Source organism: Alligator mississippiensis, chromosome 4, assembly GCF_030867095.1.
Source record: "Alligator mississippiensis isolate rAllMis1 chromosome 4, rAllMis1, whole genome shotgun sequence".
NCBI classification, from domain to species: domain Eukaryota; kingdom Metazoa; phylum Chordata; order Crocodylia; family Alligatoridae; genus Alligator; species Alligator mississippiensis.
Window position 1 is genome coordinate 110,625,956 of NC_081827.1, and position 20,209 is coordinate 110,646,164.

At 43.9% G+C, this 20,209-nt stretch overlaps 1 protein-coding gene across 2 annotated transcripts in view; it reads left to right on the top strand.

Moving 5' to 3' along the window:
* Positions 1-20,209, top strand: part of CREB3L2 (cAMP responsive element binding protein 3 like 2) — a 123,622-nt gene that overhangs the window by 81,716 nt on the left and 21,697 nt on the right. Inside the window, exons 3-8 of one of the 2 annotated variants that reach the window (XM_006278278.4) lie at positions 4,137-4,297; positions 6,282-6,369; positions 8,168-8,343; positions 8,926-9,072; positions 9,945-10,003; positions 11,357-11,425. In XM_006278278.4, coding sequence (XP_006278340.3) covers positions 4,137-4,297; positions 6,282-6,369; positions 8,168-8,343; positions 8,926-9,072; positions 9,945-10,003; positions 11,357-11,425 — 700 coding nt within the window. Of the gene's footprint in view, positions 1-4,136; positions 4,298-6,281; positions 6,370-8,164; positions 8,344-8,925; positions 9,073-9,944; positions 10,004-11,356; positions 11,426-20,209 lie in introns of both variants that reach the window. The other variant, XM_006278277.4, reaches the window with a different exon arrangement.

Here is a 20,209-nt window from a genome sequence, read left to right on the forward strand (position 1 = left end):
CTGTTTCAGGTCTGTGGAATGGGTGAGGCAGGGGAGTGGAGGGAAATATCTGGAGCTTTCTTTGATACGATGAGAGCTCCCAGGTGCCTTTAAAGATTTGGAGGTAAAGAAAAGGTAAGGCTGGCTCAATACCAGCATGGTGGTTAGTGTAACAGTAATGTGGGGGAGGGAGGCAGAGGATGGTTAGGTGAGTCTAGTTCTCAGTATCACTCTATGAGCCGATGTCAAGAAAAGAACTAGATAAGGTTCCTCATAGTGATCTCCAGGTTAAATATAGCATGTCACTTACTGCTAAACTTTTCATGCCCTGATGAGTATCTTACTGGTTAAACTGGCTTTTCGTGTCTAGAATCTCTCTCAAACAGTTTCTGCAGAATAAGTGACTTTTCCTAAGGGCCTCAGAGTTACGAGCAGGATCAGATTCCAGGGGAGCAAAGTGATTTAAGAATGAGTACATATTGCCTCTGTTGTGGCAGCCAAGCCTTTTTGAAAGTGCAATCAGATTAGAAAGTCACACAGCAGAAACCAGAGGGAATGGCCTCTTTCCCCCAGGAGCTCAGGGCTGCATTTCCGTCCTGCTTTTGCAGTGATGTATATTTTGGAAGGCCCTGAGGCTTGCTTGTGCAGAATATCATGCCTGTCTTCCCAAACGTTGCTTACAAATGACAATTAATCAGTGACTTCCAAGCAGCAGCATCTTTTGGTGAGGAGAAAAGAAAACAAACTGATGCATAGGACAGCACAGAACAATTAAGGGGAGGGGATACTTAGGCTGAGTCCACCAAAATTAACACTTCTTTTTTTTATCAAGCATACTACAGGATTTTTTGGGTCTGGACAAGGATTTTGGAGGTCTCATATAAATGATCCATGCAGTAAACTGAAGGAAAAGCTGTTTGGTAGAATAGGTATAGTCCCTGTAGTGGGGGAAGGAGGTGTATGGAGGATGTTGCCTGCCATGGTTCCCCTCTCTTATGTATGGCAGGTTAGGGTGCTAGGTCTGTGTTGTCAGGTTTGATTGGTAGTCTTATGTAGAGTTTCGATTATGGTTTGTATAGGATAGTTTGGATAGGGATAAGGGTGTTGGACTACATGTCCCTTCCAGCCCTACTTCTCTACGATTGCTATCATAACAGGAAAATTGCAAGCATGTGGTATCCTTTGTATGAGTTGATATTTGAATAAGATTGCCTTTTCCTGTAAATATTTCAATATTTTCTTTTTAAGCTGCCTTGAAAAATTCGGGCATAGGCATTTTAAATATGATGGTTCTTAGCCTTTGCTATACAGTTACTTTTCCTGGCAGAATTGGGATTGCTGTTTCAAGTTTCTGATTACAGGATATATATTTTCATTTTTAATTCCTTGGTGTGTCTTTATTCAAATTACACCTTCGCTTGCCAGCAATATAGGTTACGTTACACCACAAAGTAATTACTAGCATCAGAGCTGCATGTTGTCTCTCTCTCTCTTTCCGGGCACTCAGTTGCCAGCAACACAGCGTGCAATGCTTGTATCAGTGGGCTGCAGAAACATTAGAGACTGCTCATTTGTTCTGATTTCATTGCCTATTTGCAGTTGAACTCTTAGGAATTTCATTCTGCTCAAGTGTGTAAGGAATTTCACTATTGTATGCAGTGGTTCTGGCTCAAAGTGGTTGCATTTCAGTGTTGGATGAAGTGTAGTGTGCTGCTATGAGCATATTTGAAGGGCATGCTATTGATAAATCAATTAAACTCGTTTGTGTATTATGAATATATACATATATATGAGAATAGAAAGGTAACAACTCGGACTTTTAAAAACAGAAAATTCCTGCCATTCATATGTGTGCACACACTCTAACTACTAGGTTCTGCTTTTATATATTTATATTATATTTATTATATTATATATATTTATATAGATATTCATGATACACAGAAGAGTTTGGGATTTTAGAGTTTACACACACTCGCGTATATAGAGTATATGTTTGAAATGATACGTACACACGTAAAGGTTTCTGCTTTGTTTCGATTCTATATATGTAGTAAGTACTGTGTGTGGAGGCAGAATGGAGAAGCTGCAGAAAGAATAAAAACTCTCACCTCCCTATACATTTATGCAACGTGGCTCAATTTTTAACTGATTGCTATAGCACGTTTCTTCCAAACACCGTTAAGTCAGCTTTACCCACTGCTGAAATGCAGCCACCTCTGAAGCAAGAGGGATGAATAGGTTTTAGAACTGAACTACAGCAGTAAAGTGTTTAAGCAGAACGTAGTGGTTAGAATTCATTTGTGTGTGTGTAATGGCTGGGATTTTCTGTGTTTAAAGCTTGAGTTGTTACCTTTCTACTCTCATGGGCCTAACCATGGTAACTTTCTTTTTTGGGACAAGGCAAGCAACTATGGCTCCCTCCACAGGTTGTCTGTCATTCACAACTTGCATTGACCACAGGTGTCACTGGAAGCTCTGCAATTATATTTGTTATCCCCCTCTTCCCGCATAACTTTTCAGTCATGCCAAATCCTGGCCCAGAATGTGAGCAATCTAGTTTTGTCCAGCAAAATGCTGCACTTGATCTCTGAGCTTTTTGTAAATGGGCTTTGCCAGTACACGATGCACATTTCATTACATCTAGTCAAAATACACATCTTCTGTTGTGACTCCCAGCTGCTCTGGGGAGAAAATTAACATAATCACTATGGCACCAAAGCTCCTGTGTAATCATGGAAGCCATTACCCTCTTTTACACTTACTAAATGAAACCCTGGGGAGAAAATCCTGATTTTTGCACAAGTGAAAACCTCTTGCTTCTTGAAAAGCATAATGCAATCTCAGCAACTATGAAACTACTGCAGGCTGTGGAAAGAGCAAAAGGCTGTCCAGATGCTGGTAGGAACAAAACTGGCTCAGCAGGTATTGGCCTGTGACGAAGATGGCTCCCTGGCTGCTTTCTCCAGTGGCATGTTTAATCCTGTTCTGCTGTCTGTTAGCAGCTTTTGGCAGTTCGAAGTGTTTAGTTCTGTCTCCCTCTCCTCCCTGTGCCCTGGGGCTAAAATGAGATTACAATTATGAAATGGTGTGGTTGACTAGGTGTGAAGTAGTCTGGTAGTTGTGTGGGGTTACTACATCTGGGTTTTCCCGGACACATCCTCTTTTTGGGTCCTCCCATCTCTGTCTGGGCAGCCTTTTTAAAATATCAGCAAATGTTTGGGATTGTGCTCTGCTCGATCAAATCAAAGTTATTTTTCCCCAGCACTTCCTGGTTTGCCCTAGCAAGGAGTTGCTTGGGGCTAGGGGGAGTGGGGGAAGGCAATTAGAGGCAGGGGGCGCTGTGTGCATCTGTGCATGCACACACATGGCCAGCATGCAGCCAGGCAGGGTGGTGGGAGCAGCTGCATGCAGGTAAGTCTATGGGGGGGGGAGGGAGGAGTGGTTGAAGGGCCAGGGCTTGGGAACTGTCTAGGGAGGCTGTGTGGATGTGTGAGTGGGGGGTGCGTACCTGCTAGTGCTGGGGGAAGCTGTCTGGATGCTAGGACTGCAGTAGGGCAGGGGAGGTGGGGGAGGCACCTGCCCACCAGTAGGGAAAGAGGGTGTAGGGACCATTCTGGGGGCAGCAGGGAGCTGCATGGCCTGGCCAGCAGGGCCGGTGCATGTGCTCGCAGGGGCAGGGCAGCCAGGAGACCCTGCAGGGCAGGGGAGGGGAGGGAGCTGTCAATTGGGAGTGAGGGGCACCAGGGGATGGGGGATTGTGGGTCAGTAGTGTGGTGCCAGGGGGCTGTGGGCTGGGAGTGAAGGGTGTCAACAGGATCCAGGGGGCTGTGGGTTGGGATTGAGGGGTACCAGCATGGTCTGGGTGTGGGGTACTGTGGGTCAGGAGTGAGGGGCAGCAGCAGGGCTGGGGGGAGCTGTGGCTTGGGAGTGAGGGGCCGGGGCAGGACACTGGCATATCACTGTCCCCCCACAATCATATTGCCTCCTATCCCCTACCTCAACATGTGTCCTCTTTTTTGAAACTGGAAATATGGTAACCCTAGTGGGGTTCCACTGATTAGTGATGAAAGTTTCTTGGTTGCTCTTCATCACAGCAGAGGCACTCTGGTTTTGTGTTTGTTTTAACTCTCCCATAAACTCTTTCTCCTTGGCAGCTGATCTGGAAAATGAGGAATGGTGTCTGAGTGCAGAGTTGACTTCATCATCCATAAAGACTGAACCGGTATTGTGTGAGGCCTCAGGCCTTACACCTTCAGTCAGCCTCAATGTCACACCCACGTTGCTGGAAGGTGAAGATGACCAGACAGATGACACGGTACTTGGTTTTATATTTCCCACATCTCTAGTTTTAGATGCAGGTTCCCACAATGCTTTGTATATCAGCGTAGCATTTTTGATATCCAGGTTTGTGAACTCAGCCATGCTATACATTATGGTTTGGTGTTGCCTATTCTTTTTTTTCAGCAACACTGCAGGTATTTGTTTATTAACTGGTGTTTTCTAATGCTGTTGGCTGTGCCTGGGCAGGATAATAGCCTGCAGTTCATGCCTTTTTAAAGATGCTCACTCAATCTCTGGTGAATCAGTTCTTCCTAGAATTGCTAATCCATTAGTCCTGTTGTTGAATTTGTGGCAAGCTACACACCCTCTATCACCCATAATGACTTGCCTCCAAAGCTGTTAAAACTCGCTTTAAGACTGAGTAGCCAAAAACTGTAGTGAGAACTTCTGTACCACACTTTGCAGTCTCTAGAGCTACATCAGTGCAGGCTTGCTAGGTCCCTTGGTTTTTGTATTCAGTGTTCAGATCCTTTCAAGCTGCTGCTGCTCCCAGTCCAATTGGCCTAATAAGGAATGTTCCAGATGCATTTGTGACCACAGATTCAACAGCCATCAAGTAATGACCAAGGTTTAGCTTTGAATGCTCCAACCAGCTAAGTTGATTGAATTCCTACCTTTTGCTCTGCCCCCAGCCCAGCTGCAATGGTGAAGGGGCTGGTCATAGTCTCTCCAGCATTTGGAGACTGTGGAGAGACTAGGCAACTGGCATGGGCAGGCCCTGTTAAAAATGAGTGTTCTTACTTGGTTGCGTATCAGAAATATTGCATACAAATTAATTCATTTCCCAGGCAGGTGGGAGTGGCAGGCCTCACTTTGTAATCTGAAATTTTTGTAAATCTCAATGCACCATCTGCACTATGCAGTCCTGCTATAGTTGAGATGTCATGTTATCATAAGCAGAGTAAGCCCCTTTCTTTGGTTACTTTGGTGGTCGTAGGCACCCGTCTGCTTCCCTGTACTGCTGGGTTACTTGATTAACTTTACTCTTTGGGTGTTTATACATGAGCTCAGGGACAAGGGGTTCTTTAATTAAAGTGCCTGGAGCGTCACATGTATCAGTGTCCCTGTACTAATAAAAGGTGGTGGGGGCTATAGTTAAAGTGCCCCACCACCATTTTTCAGCGCTGAGATGCTGATGCACGTGGTGTTGCAGCATGCTCCAGCAGACCCAATTAATCATGTATAGATGATTAAAGGGTGCTTATATGTATGTACAGCCTCAAGGCATGTGTATAGGCATCCTTCGTTGTGGTCCTACAAGTTACCCAATAACACTTCTGATATACTGGGTGCTATGATGAGCTGATTTGCTTTGGTTGGGAATCCTGGATTACAAAGAGCTGCCAGGTACAATCGTGTGCAGCGGCACTATGTCCTTGCCCTATCCGCATCCCCTTCCAGCATAGGCCTGTAACTTTTCTTGCTGGTTGGTCTGCCTTGACCTTCTCTTCTCCACCTGTGCTCCTCTGCTTGCAAAACGAACCTGGGTCCAATATCCTGACTCTTATTGATAAACACCCTGATCTCTGTCCCAGATGATAGCTCCCCTGATACTGCCCTGGTAGTGCCAAGTGCCCTGACCTATCTAAGCTGCCAGACTTTTCCCACAAAAGAAAAGTGCTCTCTATCTGCAGAATCTTCTGTAGTTGTCAGGCAAATCCTAGTGGCAGCGCTGTTACCAAGTAAAGTAATTGGAGTGTACCTTTCAGTCTGAAATGTCATCCTGAGAAGTAATCTTTTATTTAAGTAAATAAATATAGTAGTAATGGAAGACCCAGCAAATAGTTGTAGGGCAATAGTCTCACTTACCTGGGTTAATAAGTTACAGGGAAGCAATAAAAAGCTCTCTGACACAGACGGGGAGGGGAGTGAAGCCTGTCTGTTTATGGAAAAACTGACCTCTGTCCTTCTACTTGCATTTTAATGTTGTGCCCCCCACCCCATAATTTCTCCTTTAGAGTAAACCATTGAGCCAGAAAGTTCTTCCAGAGATTAAACTGGAGCCACATGAAGTGGATCAATTCCTGAACCTCTCTTCTAAGGAAGGTTTGTTAATTACTAGCCCAAGCTACTGTACTGATGGCCAGAATGTGGTATGAATAAAGCTGAACTTGTTTAGCCAAGAGAACTGGAAAGCTAGCTATTTTGTCTCCAGACAAAGTTGGGACACCTTCTAGGGAACAGATACTGGCTTCCAAAAAAACATAAGAGTAAGAAAAAAAGTATATAAATGGGTCAAAGGGGCTTCACTGAAGAATATGAATTTGCTCTATCTTTATCATGTAACTGATTGGACAGTTTTCAGAGAGAACTCAAATCCTGAAGGTATATAACTTATTAGCATAGAAAACAGATGCATTTTGACTAGATGTGACTGAGACGTTCAGAAAAGTGGAACCTGACTGTCCTTTTTTTTACTTTGTCAGATGGCGCACAGATAAAGGGATGAGGTGACAAAATAAACAGGAAATCAATTGAGGTGCACAAATGATTGTAGTGTCTTGGAGGTCCCCCATTAAGTCAGGATCCCATTGTACTCTGCGCTGTACAAACCTAGACCAAAAAGGCCCGTACCCAAAGATGACATACAACTTTGTGCAACAGGAAGTCAGGCAGCTTGTGGAATCATTTGCCACAAAATGTCAAGGGATCTGGCTGTATTTGTGAGTAGATAATTTTCTGACTGTTGTGTCAGATAAGGGAGTGCAGTATTTGGCTTGGTGGTAGGTAGGGGTCTGGCAGTACTTAGCCTAATATAAGTAGGTTGACCATATGGAAATCTGGGACATAACTGGGGAAATATTAGACACTGCCCCTACCTCTACCCCTCTATGCTCTCACAAGTTTGTGGGGGTGGGGCTGCATGCCAGCCTGCCTGCCTGCCTGCAAGGCACTCTGTCACATACTGCAGACTGTGCCCCTGTTTTTGCAGGATGCCCATTAATAACCAACAGCTGGCTGAGACCAGCCTCTGAAATCCAGGACTGTCCTGGCTAAAACAGGACATATGGTCACCCTAAATATATGGTATTACACCAGTGGCTGGTTGCATTTAGGGGATTTCTATCTTCTGTGTATCAGGTACTGGCCACTTGACAGTAGATGATTAAAGGACCAGTCTAGACTGGTCAAGACAATCAGCTTTCCTGGTTTTGTTCTTTTCTCCCACACTACCTGCTTTACATTTTAAGCTTCAATTTACAAAGCATGAACGGAATGGTACGTTGAACCCTCAGGTTTCCTTCTCACTTGTGATCATTTAAAATTTGGCCCAGGTCAACAGCAACTCTAAGTCAGTGCCACTATGGGCACTATGACTGCTAGGTGGCCTATGAAAAATAAATGAGTGAGTTTGCCCTGCTTTTTCCTGGACAGGTATCCATATAAGAGATCTTCCTATGAATTTGGTACTAAGTAGTACCCAGGTTAGCAATATCAGCAGAGGTACCATGGGCTCAAACTGGGCTCCCACACAGAACTAGCTGGCAAGGAATGGGGAAAGTTCTTTCTGCAGTAACAAGGGTTATCCATTTGATACACCCCAACAGAACAAAACTGCTTAACCCTCCAAATAACTGTCTGCTGCTAGACTAAATGTTTCAGGGCCATGATTATTTACAGCCTCTCTGAAAGGCTGGGGGTGCCTCTGCATCTCTGCTTGGGGACCCTGCACATTCAAACACCTTCAAAGGTTCCACTTCTCTGCTGTCAGCTTTTTAACAAATGACCCTCGGTGCTGACTTGCCCCTAGTTCTTTAAAGCGGGTGGTAGTTTTCTGAGAACACCTGACTTGGCCTTTTATGATCAAAGCCTTTGTTTTTGTTTCTCCTTTCCCATTCAGCAGTGAATTTGCACTTGCCTCCAACCCCTCCCAGCAGCCATGGCAGTGACTCTGAGGGTGGGCAGAGCCCAACCAGATCCCTTCCTCCATCAAGCCCAATCCAACTACAAGCCACAGCTAAAGTGACCTCACGTGCGGCTTCATCCCTCTCCAATTCCCCCCTCCTGACAGCACCACATGTAAGTTGGGGGGCACCTCCTCTTGTTCTGTTACCTTGTATGTGCCAATTTGTTACCCCTTTTTAAGAGACGAACAAAATTTCTTTTGGGTGAGTCTCCAAATCTAGTTGTCAGGCTTTGGTGTTCCCACCAGTGTCTTGAGCTTGAAGTAAAATGGTGATGCCATTTCTCACATGGCACATACTGTTTATTTGTCATTAAAGGTGCTCCAATTGATAAAGATCCAGGCAGCCCATGCGTCAGTGGATTGCCTGACACTGTCTTGGGGGTTAGGTAATTAACTCTGTCGCTGTTGTCAATCCTGTCCTCCTCACTAATTTAACTCGTAGCCCATTCAGGTCAGTGGGAGTTTTACCAATGACTTCAGTGGACTCAGAATTCTGAGTGTTTTTAGAAATTGAATTCCTTTGGGCATTCCCCCCCACCATTTGTGGGTAGATGAAACTGGGAACAGGCAAAAGGAGATCTGTGAAGCCAGGGAGCCCTAACCCGCCCCCATCCCATTCTCCAAGATCTACTGCTTCTTGGATGATCTTAATTATTTCTCTGCCTTTCCTCACCCTTCATCACTGGTGCATGCAGAAACTTCAGGGGACAGGTCCACTGATCTTGACAGAGGAGGAGAAGAGGACTCTGATAGCAGAGGGGTATCCTATCCCTACAAAGCTACCCTTGACAAAAGCAGAGGAAAAAGCACTGAAGAAAATCCGCAGGAAAATAAAAAACAAGGTAACTTTTTTTTTTTTTAACCCTGTGGCTTTGCTAAATGATTCCCTCATGTGAAAATGCTACAGTAGCTCTACAACAGTGGTCTGTAATGCTGTACAGGATCTCAGATACTGTACTGTTTTGTTACATGAAGATATCTTTCCTTCAACACACTTCTAAAATTACCCATCAGAGACAGCACCCCTCTGTGCCCAGGTACATACTTGGCACAGATCACTGTGTCTTCCTGTCTGAGTGCCATTTATGGTAATGGGACCATAAAGGTGCTAATCTGTGTCTAGCCTGGTTGCTAACTAGTGCATCAAATCACATCAGCCAGCTTTTTAGAAGAAAATGTGTATCTTCTCCTTGTCTAGAGAGAGCCTCTGTGTCATTTTTACTCAGTGACGAGACTTCCACCTGTTTTGTGCTTCTAAATGCTCCTGTGCATCACAGTGCCCTGCTCTTCATTCCCTGAGATTCTGAAGTTAGAAAGCTGAAATGTCCCAAGTGCCTAGCTATTCTTTTAGCCTAGGGAAGGGCTAGTCTTCAAAACTGACCACTCTGGTTATCTGTGCATAATCTTGCACATCCTTGAGCACTGAGGTACACAGTCGCTTCTATGGCAGATAGGGTGCATGAGTGCACAAGTAAATATAGGAGATGTCGTTGCAGTGTACACATGTGGCTTGGCACGTATTAGAATCATAAAGAAGTGAGCCTGGAAGGAAACTCTCAAGGTCATCTAGTCTAACCCCCAGCCCGAGGCAGGATCACCCCTCGATAAGTGTCCTTCTTATGCCTGCCCTGGAACCAAGTAAAGCTGAAAGGTTGGTTCTGTAGCTTCCTTTTACTATAAAAATGTTTGTATGGTGCTTTTCCTTCCCTCTTAGATTTCTGCCCAGGAAAGTAGAAGAAAGAAGAAAGAATACATGGACAGCCTGGAAAAAAAGTAAGCCAGCTTCCCTTTCAAACTAACCAATGACACCAGTTGCTGAAATGGGAGGGTATCCTAGCCAGCTGTTGAGTTCATGTAGAATGTGTTTCATATGCCACCTAGTGGTAGTTTAAAAAGAAAGCTTTTGTCCAGGAAAGGAGACAGGTGTTTTTTTTTAGTTCTTCAGATAAAAACGTGTTTGTGAGACACATATTTATATGTCAAGACTCGGCTCATTGTGGTGGGTCTTCTCAGTTTACAGTAGCATTGAAGCAGAATATAAGGTGGTGGCAATTCCTAAGTGTAGCTTGTTCCACAGACCTGAGGTTGATTGGCTGTTCTTGGTTTCACTGGGGATGGTATCCTTGTGTCCTAGGGTATATCTTGAACATAGCCTTGGAAAAGCTTTCCTGGGGCATCAAGTCCACTGCCCTGCATTTGCAGACAGTCATTAACCCAAAGAATCCTCAAAAGCATCACTTCAAACCCTCACGCATAATTACAAGGCACGTACCCAAAACACCAAGGACACCCTCTAATGTGTCATAGCTTAAACAAGGGCACTCCCAGTGTCCTGCCACTTTAACACTGGCATTTTCCAGCATTTGTATTCTACATGGCTACATTGCAGGATTATCTTGTTCAGTAGGCAGGCTTGGGCAGCTGGCCTCCTCATGAGCAACTTCCTTGTCTTCAAGTGGTATGATGAGCAGATGAGAAGTAAAAGGAGTTGAGGACTGCTTGGGGGAGTGAGGAGGAGGTGGGGAAAAGAGCATGGGAATAGTCAGTCTCCTTCAAAAAGGACAATACAAATTCTTCTAGTGAATTTGGCCCCCAAAATTACTGTGCTGAAGTGCCAAAACTCTTTTCTTATTTCTTCCTTGCACCCTGTGCCAAAGAAGACTCTACATCCTACACTTGAGAGGTATATTTTTTAGTATGCTCCATAGCTTATTTTAGTATCCATTATCCAGTTTTACATTGCAAAAAGAGATTTTTCTGGGTAACTTTTAGTCATGAGACTACATAGTGGGACAGACCTAGGAAGCTCATCTGAACAGATTGTCTGATGTTCTGTCTCTGCCAAGAAAGAATCAGTGCAACTGATGTGGATTGAACTGTGCTGACCTCAAAACCTTAGTCCAGGCTGGTGCAGCCTTTAGTTGCTAAATGTCAGGTGTAACTATTACAAGGCCTTTTATATCTGGTGTGAAGTCAAAACATCGAAACAGAAGTTTGTAGCAGTGCTTTTCCCCCTAATATAGACAGGTCCATAGAGTTGTCCAGGAAAATCAAGTTGGAACATGTTCAGCTCTTCATCACAGTGTTTAAGTGTGACTTTTTTTCTTCTCCTTATGTCTTCCCCAGGGTTGAGTCCTGTTCCAATGAAAACAGTGAGCTGCGTAAGAAAGTGGAAGTCCTAGAGAACACAAACAGGTAGGGGAAAGAAAGAAAAACCACTGGACTATTTTCCAAAGGAAAGGTGGGAAATCTGGAAAATGTGGGACCAAACAGAGCTTTGGATGACAGATCTGGCTGATTTGGTTATTGACAAAAAAGAAAGAGGAAGCAAAACTCCATATGGTGACTTCCTGTTCAGTATTAAATGAGATGTCTGGATGTGATGCTTCAGGCCAGGTTCTCCTTCCAGGCTGTTGTGAGTTGGGATTGCTTTGTGTCAGTTTTCAGTAACTCTGTCAGTGACAGAAGAAGTCTCAAGGCCCCTGCTACTCTTAGGAGGGGAGAGGTCCTACTCTGGAACATAAACCTGCAGAGGAGCTCTGAGGCCCTAGGTTAGGAGCCTTTCCTCATTCTTCTGGGATTACTGTTTATCGTTCGAACTGGTGCCCTCCATCATCGGAGAACTTGCATCAGTTTAGACATGCAGTTTTCTTTCAGAGAGAACCAGTTTTTTACCTCTTCCCCCTACTTAAGTACTTGATTTAAAGTAGGTGAATCAAATGTGGCTTTCTCAAAGGGCAACCATTTCACAGTTGAGCTCTGAGTGGGAGGCTAGCTGAAAGAGATGACTGTTCCTTCATGATCCAAGGGCTACAGACTTGAGCTCCTCATGTTTTTTTTTTTTGATGGTAGCAAATTCCACTGAACTTGTGTGTCCCTTTTGAGCTTGTCCTAGATGAGCCTGATGCAAATACCTACATAGATATGTCCCTGTGGTGTTGCTGCGGAATGCAGCGGTGTCATTGAAGCATGAAAAGTGGTTTTTGCTGCAGTAGCTGGGGTTTAAAGATAAGGACCAAGAACTTGACATGGGCGTAGGATTTGTCTGGCAGCCAGAGTATTGCTAGTTGAGTGGCACGTGCTGTTTCTAATCTCTGGATCCAATCTCTAATTTCATGGAAACAGCCCCTGTATCACTGTAATTTTCTGGAGAACATCTCCCACACACCACTTGTGCATACAGACATCTGCTGCTTGTATGAAGAGAACCAGGCCATCTCTCCCACTCCTTTGCCTGTCACCCTGCTCTGCCTTGAATGTCAGTAGGAATTGCTGCATAGGATCAGTCTAGGTCCAGCTATGGCGAAAACAATGAAGCGAGCAGTTCTGGACTAACCTACCAGTAGCAACACACGGAAAATGATCTTGCTTCATAGCCCTTGTCTGCACTGACAACTGTGGTTTACATGAATTTACTCTTACTCATGCCTTACCCCCACCCCCCCTGCAAAAAAGACTTGTAATTTTTCTCCCACTCCTACTGTTTTGTGTACTAATGAAAAGTGACATTATTTTGAATAAACCTCTAAGCAGGAAATTTTAACGTCTTAATTCTCTGATGCTCTACTATGAGGTGTTATCCCTAAATATTTTACATGTCATATACATAGAATTAGTTTTGTAGTTTTCATTCATCAGGCTTGCCTTTGGGTGTTGGTCTTAATGTTTTTTCTCATTTGTTCCACTTCCTTTTGGAAAGTAAGTTTTACCTCCCAGTACTAAATTGGTCTTCAATGATCACTGCCTCATTCAATGAATAGTTAGCAATATGAGAGAGATATATGAATATATATATATTTAATGAATAGGTAGCAATACAAGATGTATATCATCTTCCTCCTTCAGTATGGCCCAGACTTTTAATGCAACAGTCCTCGACCTTCTTAGCCTTAAGCCACCCCTTGTTAGACTCAGGGCAGTCCTTGGAAAATGCCAGCTCTTTGTTTTCACTCATTTTTTGACTATAGAAAAACTGAGTAACTCTTCCGTTGCAAAAAACTCAAAGACCAGAACAGGGCAAAACGTTTTGGGAACTATAGATAGGGACATATGCAAATCAAGGATGCAGGCAGCTGATTTTGCAGGCACATCGCGGGGCTGGCCACCATGTTCATGGGCATATGGCAGCGGCTCTTATCCCGCTCCCCCTCCTCCCCCCCGATTGGCCAAGGGGCCCTGGCAGTCCCACCCCTCACCACAGATTGGTAGATGGCCCCAAATCATGGCTTAATTACCCTGATTAAGCCCACAGAAGCCATTAATGGAAACATTAAGCAATCTAAGCATTGAATTAAACTGTAAACTGAAATGTCGTTTGAAATTAAAGCTATGCACAATATGAATTCTAACTAATACCATCACTATACTTTTATTAAATCACATTGTAAAAAGAAGTTTAATCGATGCCAACCTTGAGACAGACAGTCCGTGCTAGCTGTTAAATACTAACATGCAGCATCCAGTAGCAGTTGCTACTGGCATTCTCTGTCTCCGGGGTGAACACTTGTCTGTATACTGAGATGGCACACTAAGCATCCACTGAGTTGGTTGGAATGGTGAGGCAGCATTTTGCCAGGGTGTACAGATGTGAAAACCAGTCACAAATAGAGTCCCAAAACACAGATACAGGCATTTGGCACTCTTTGACAAAGTTCATGTAAACAGCACGTTTCTTGTCATGCTCTTTCTGGCATCCAGGGACTGATCTCAGTAGCTGAGGTTCACAACTCAGAACAGGCACCTGGTTGGGGTCCAAAATGCAAACAGCAGTAAGGAAGGAGGTTATCTAAACTGCAGTGACAGTACCTGTAGTATTGGTTTAGCTTTACAGCTATTGCCTGGGACAGGTCCCTTTTCCACTGGTTTTCATGATGAAAGCTTGACAGTTTTTTATAATGCCATGTCTTTGACCCAACTTATCAAATCCATCTGTTTGTGTATGTGGTGGATCACAGCCTGCTAGCTTTCAAATAACATTAGAAGCTTCATGAACCTCATGGTATTTTCTGCCACTAACTTCACTTGATCTTGAACATCTCTTTGTTCCAGGAGATTGCAAAGCTTAAGCATGCACTGTGTGCTGGATGTGATTTCCAGCTCCTTGCTCACAAACTGCTGGTAATACTGCATATGCTTGGCATGGTAATGGACCACACTAAATCATGAATTCCACCTTGTGAGCACAGGCTATGGTAGCAGCAACAAAGCTGCCTGTGAGTCCTTACTTTGACTAGTGAGGGATTCACTATACTGGAGCTTGCAGCCTGGACAGTGCTTGAAGGCTTTCTTGAAGGTGAATGCCAGGCTATCCGTATTGGGGAACTGCATACACCAGATGTCACTTACTAAAGACAGAATGTGTTCATTGTAGGTGATGTGAACTGCATTGAGCAGCATTGCTTTGAGTGCATGTACATGGATGGCATTTTTGGACAGAAATGCTAAGTTCTTGTTAAAGTCTAAGCCATAATTGACCATTGCCTTCACTGCAGCCTGAGTCACAGTAGAAAAATTGACAGACGTGAGATGCGGACTGGCTCTGTTTGAAAAACAGTCAAGTCCTGGTTTGTCCAGCTCCCAGGTACAAATAAATCGTGCCAACACAGTTATCTCAAGGGTCAGTAGCTTGATTGACCACAATGGAGAAGGATTCATACTCTGCCGATGCAGACTTTGTGGACTGTTCATGTGAAGGCAGTTACTGTAGGGAGATAGTCTTGGCGAAACTTGTTCACCCATAGAAACTTGGCAGCATTTTGCACACTTTGGTTCAGCTAGTCCCTTACGATGATCAAGTTTCTCCAATGGGATGTTCACCGCTGCGAAAGCCTTCATGAGGGAAAATGCCATCACTCATCTTGTCATGCTGCTTTCCATGGTTTTTGTAAGGTAGGACGTGGTTGCTTGTTTCTTGCTCTGACCTTCAGCCTCTGCCTTTCTCTTCATGTGTACCTTGGACTCGTAAGTGTTGATCTATACTAGTTTTCCTCAACACACCCAGAGTCATTGCAGGTGGTACAGAACCATCACCTCCATCTGTTTAAAGTCCTTGCAATATATTGCCTAATGCGGTCCAGAGCTGAAACATATTTGGCATTCTTGGAGGTTTTCTTATCACTGTTCATCCCTGCTCAGTCCTCCTCAGGATGCTGCTGCACCAACATGCCTCCAGCTGCTTTAAAGATGGTACCAAAACCCTGCCACTTCCCTAACTGACCCCAGACTGGTGCCTGTACTGAGTCTATGTTACAGGCTCTGTCTTTCATTTTCTCCACCCCCTTCACTCCAGTGTTTCACGACTACAGGGCTTCCCAGCCTTTTCTCTGCTTATGAGTATGTTGCATCCCCCTGCCCCTCCCCCAGCCCTGCAGCAAGCCCACCAAAACCATGGAGCCTGCTGTTTTTGCAGAAAACATCTGATCTCACATTTTCTGTGAAAAATGCGAAATCATGAGTTCGGTAGGTCCCTAACTATAGATTCCTATTTGAGCCCTCTGGCTTCATCTTGTGAATCGTGACTGCACAGGGTGCCATGGTGCCCTGGTTGAGAAGTACTTATTTAATGCATGCTGTCCAAACTCCACCACGAAGGCAAAATTATCAAGTTCTTCATCAGCACTTATGTAGTGTCTCACTGCAGTACCCAAATGCTTCTCCAAAATTTATAAACGTGCTTTGCAAACCTTATGAGGCAAGTTGGTAGATCTGAGGCATAGAGAAAGTAGTAGAGACTTTTGATGATTTTGGCCTTAGACTTGGGTGCTCAAAGTATTTAGGACTTGCATTGCCTTTCTTATTTTTTCCAAGCAGAGCTCCAGGCCTCTGCAACTACATGGGAGTGTTAAGCACTTCTTTAGATTTGACCCCAGGCATCTCACGATAGTAGCATATGAGGAACGTATACAGTTTGGTAGCCAACTGTGAAAAATGTCTGTTCCAATTACTTGTTTTTCATCACTTAAGAGTTTGGTGGCAGAGCAAGTATAGCAGTATTTGTTCTCTGGTGTGAGGAAGTGTTTGTTCTCTGGTGTGACAATCAACCATAGGATGTTTCTTTCTCTTGTTTATTCTGTATATTCTTCCCTCTATCATCAATAGGCTCCCTGCCTCACTTGATGCAGCCTACTTCAGTAAACAACCTTGATTTACTCCCACAGTAAGTCCAGGTCTCTGAATGAGGCAGAAGTCCTAGGGAGAAAAAAACATGTGATCATGTAATTAAGGCTTTCATGCCAAGGTATGCGCACCAGGGAGGTCAAATCATGGTTATGAGGGTGACTTTAATTCTGTCGTTTCTTAATTTTTGAGGGCTTGACATTGCAATTTTAATGACTTTTAAAGTATTGTATGTTGTTTGTTTGTTGTTTTAGCAAAATCAAACTAAAAGCCTAAAATTCCATGATCTGAAACCATGCTGATGCTCTTTTCTCCACCCCTGAGTTGGGTCATCAGTGAGATTTGGACCTTTAGATTTATAGAACAGACTTCTGCCATCTGAATAACTGGAAGCAGCAGTAGTAGTAGGGCATTTCTTGTGTGTGTGGACAAGTCAGTAGAGGAGGATGAGACTTATGCTTTGCCAGCTAGTATCATGGCTATTTGCTAATGCCAGAGGGAAGCAGAGGTTTGATACTACTGCATATAGTTACAGGTTGTGAGGGGAGTCTCCTCTAGTAGTTACAGACTTCTTTGCTTCTGTAACCTTAGCCTGTCTGATAATTCAGATTTATAGTGAGACTCTGGGGAACCTTGAATGTTCTCATACCTCAGAAACCATCTCTTGCAGAAGGCTGATATCAATGAAGAAATCCAACATCACCTTAAAAGTGCAAGTGCAGCCTTCAGACGTGTGAGGAACGTGTGGGTGTTCAAAGGTCACAATATCAGATCCAAAACCAGGCTCATGTTTTATTAGGCATTCGAGATCCTCACCTTATTGTATGGAGCTGAGACAGAGCTGAGATGTGGACAGTGCACAGGAGACGCTTCAAGTCAATGGCGAAATACCATCAGCACTGCCTGCACGAGAGTCTTTGAATCCAATGGGAAGATGGACGCTCTAATATTCACATCCTCTCACAAGCAAATGCTATGAGCATCGAGGCGATGATCATCCAACTCAACTTTGCTGGGCCAGCTATATCATCTGGATGTCTGACTCCAGACTCTGAAAGCAAATTTTATTCTCCCAGCTCAGTCAAGGTGTACTCTCAAGGGGAGGGCAGAGAAAACGCTTCAAGGACTTCCTCGAGGCCAACTTGAAACAAAAAAATGCAACATCGTCATCAACTCATGGAAGACTATCTCCCAGGGTCCCCTCAAATAGAGGAAGAGTATGCTGCAAGGATCTCAGTCCTTTGAAACCTTGCAATGACAACAGGAGATGGAAAAGTGAGAGTAGAAGAAATGGCATGCTGCAGACTGAATCAAGAATCCAGAGCCAACCCACCCTGCACAGAAACATGTGCCCGAGTTGCAACAGAATCTGTCAGTCCTGGGTTGGCCTAGTCAGTCATCTTCAGATCCACAAATAAAGCAATCATGAAAGATGATTGTCCTATATATAACACTTTTGCAGTAATTACATACCCACACCCACATATGTCTATGTATAGTAAACTTTTCTACTCCTGTAATGTTAACCTCTCTCTCATCCTCTCTTATCTGTCCCATCCTTAGGTTCTGTATCCTCCATCCTATGCCTACCTCTCGGCTCTTCTTTACCATCATCCCATTTCTTGCCTCTTCCCACTTCCCAAGGCAGGGGCTTTCACTTTTGTCCCAAGGTTCAGGGCACAGGCCTTGTGTCACTGGATGCCAGGTGGGCTAGATCTGAGAGCATGGGAGTACTGGCTTCCACTCAGATTTCTAGTGCCCAACACAGCAGTAGCCTCTAATGTTAGGTGAAGTAATTGCAGGAGAAAGTCCTACTCAGTTGTTCTTTGGGATGTCACTTGCCAAGTGTGATGTTTGACAGGGAGGGGCAGTGATTGGATGGAGCATGCTCAGTTGAGCTCTTCAGAGAATTCAGTTGCCAAACTCTGCGTAACTTCCACTAAGTGTGTATGAACAGAGTTTCAGAGCCTCAATTTTTGGAGATGTTGGACAAACTTCCATGGGGATGAAAAAGACGCATCTCTGATGTTATTCCCTTGCCAAATTTCAGGTCCCAGCTGCAAAGCACTAGGGCACTTGGGCTTCTCAATGAATTAGCTGTAAGAACTATACAACAGAGATGAAATCACCCTTTTTCCCCTTATCCTGCGATATGTCTGAATCCTTGGAGCAACTCCCTCCATCCCCCAAATTCCAATCTGTGGCCAACATTTAACTTGGAAAATTTCAGCCAAAATGTTTTAAGTGTGGCCAAGATGCACACAGCTGAAAGCAGGCCCATGAACTTCCACACATCTCAGCAGGCAAAGAAAGAAGCTGGGGATTGAGATGCCGGCGAGCTGTTCTCTCATCTCTTACAACATTTTCACTGATATGAGTGGGTGACTGCTGTGAATTTTTTTGGCACTCTTACTGCTAGAACAGCAGCATATGCTTCCCTTCATAATTTATATGACTCAACCTTGTCAGTGAAACCCATCCAGGGCCCTTTCTAGGCAGCTCTCTTAAAATTAAGGAAGTGTATTATTTGTGCAACTAGTGCCCAGCAGTACCAACTGAGACTAGGGCCCCATGGTGCTGTCCATTCTCCAGACTCATAATAGGAGGAAGTCCCTGCCTCATAAGTCTTAAATAGAAAGATAGGAAAAGTGGGAGAGGAAGAGATTTTGTTCAGTCACCCAGGTATTCACTGATGGACCTGGGAAGAGAGTGCAGGTTTACTGCGTGCCAAACAATCCCCTTTCAGGTAGGCCATGTGTGCCTCTCATACAACAGCCTGCTTAGTGGGTAGGAGACATGAAGATCAGGGATTAAATAGTATATTAGAAAATTGGGATTTACAAGCATTAGATGGAAGTGATGTTGTTTGTTGCTACCTATTTCCCCAGAGAGGTAATAGAAATTGGATCCTTCCTTGCATATACATCACCTGTGGTGTGAATACACTTATGCTGTGTGTGCAAACTGTGAAAGTACACAAGTTGGTCATTGTAGTATCTGGGATCAGGAATAAGAGCACCAGAGATGCTGACAGCAGAAAGCCAGCTGTATTGCTTTCCAACCTGCCAAAGATCAGTTCTAAAAGTAATGGTTTTATAAGGTAAAAACTGGATGTTCTTCCATTGAAGTCTAAGAATACTCTACTGAGGCCTTGTTCCTGTTCCCACTTGCTGTAAGTGGGAAGCACAAGCTTGCAAACAAGCCATCATGAGAGACGACGGTATTGCATTAGGTGAAACAGCAACAGAGTTGTTAAGTCTTGTTGATGAACAAGGCTATTCCTTCATTTGACATTGATGAGGCCATTTTACTAAGCTTTCCTGGGTGATCCGGGAATTTGACAGCATATTGCAAGGAAACATTTTAAAATTGCGTTCCTTTATTTTAAAGCTTCCTTCATTAGAACTAAGTTTGTCAGCTCTGGAGCAACTGCCTGTTTTTGGGAGCTGGTCAAAATTTTTGCATTAAAAAAAACTTTGTCATGAAAAACATTGTGGGAAAGTCTCTTTGGGCAAAGCTTTTCTGGGTTTCGATTAAAAGCTGGGAAACAATGTTGTTTGGGGATTTTCTTTATCGCTAGGGAATAAAGGAAAGGAGGATGAAGGAATGGAAGAAAATGGAGAAACCATTTTTTGAGTTTTGAAAAAATAAACTTTTTTTTTTTTGTTCTGTCAATGAACAGAAATTCCATGGAGAATCTTGAACAAAGCAAACAGCTTGTTTTCCTTTTTGCCCCCTATAAAAAGTGCAACATGTTTTGGTTATTACTAACTTTTAAATGTAAGCACTTTGTTTCTGAAAGCTTCCCTGTAATGTCACACATTTTGTGCTTGCGCCCTACTACAATTTTAATTCCAGAGAAGA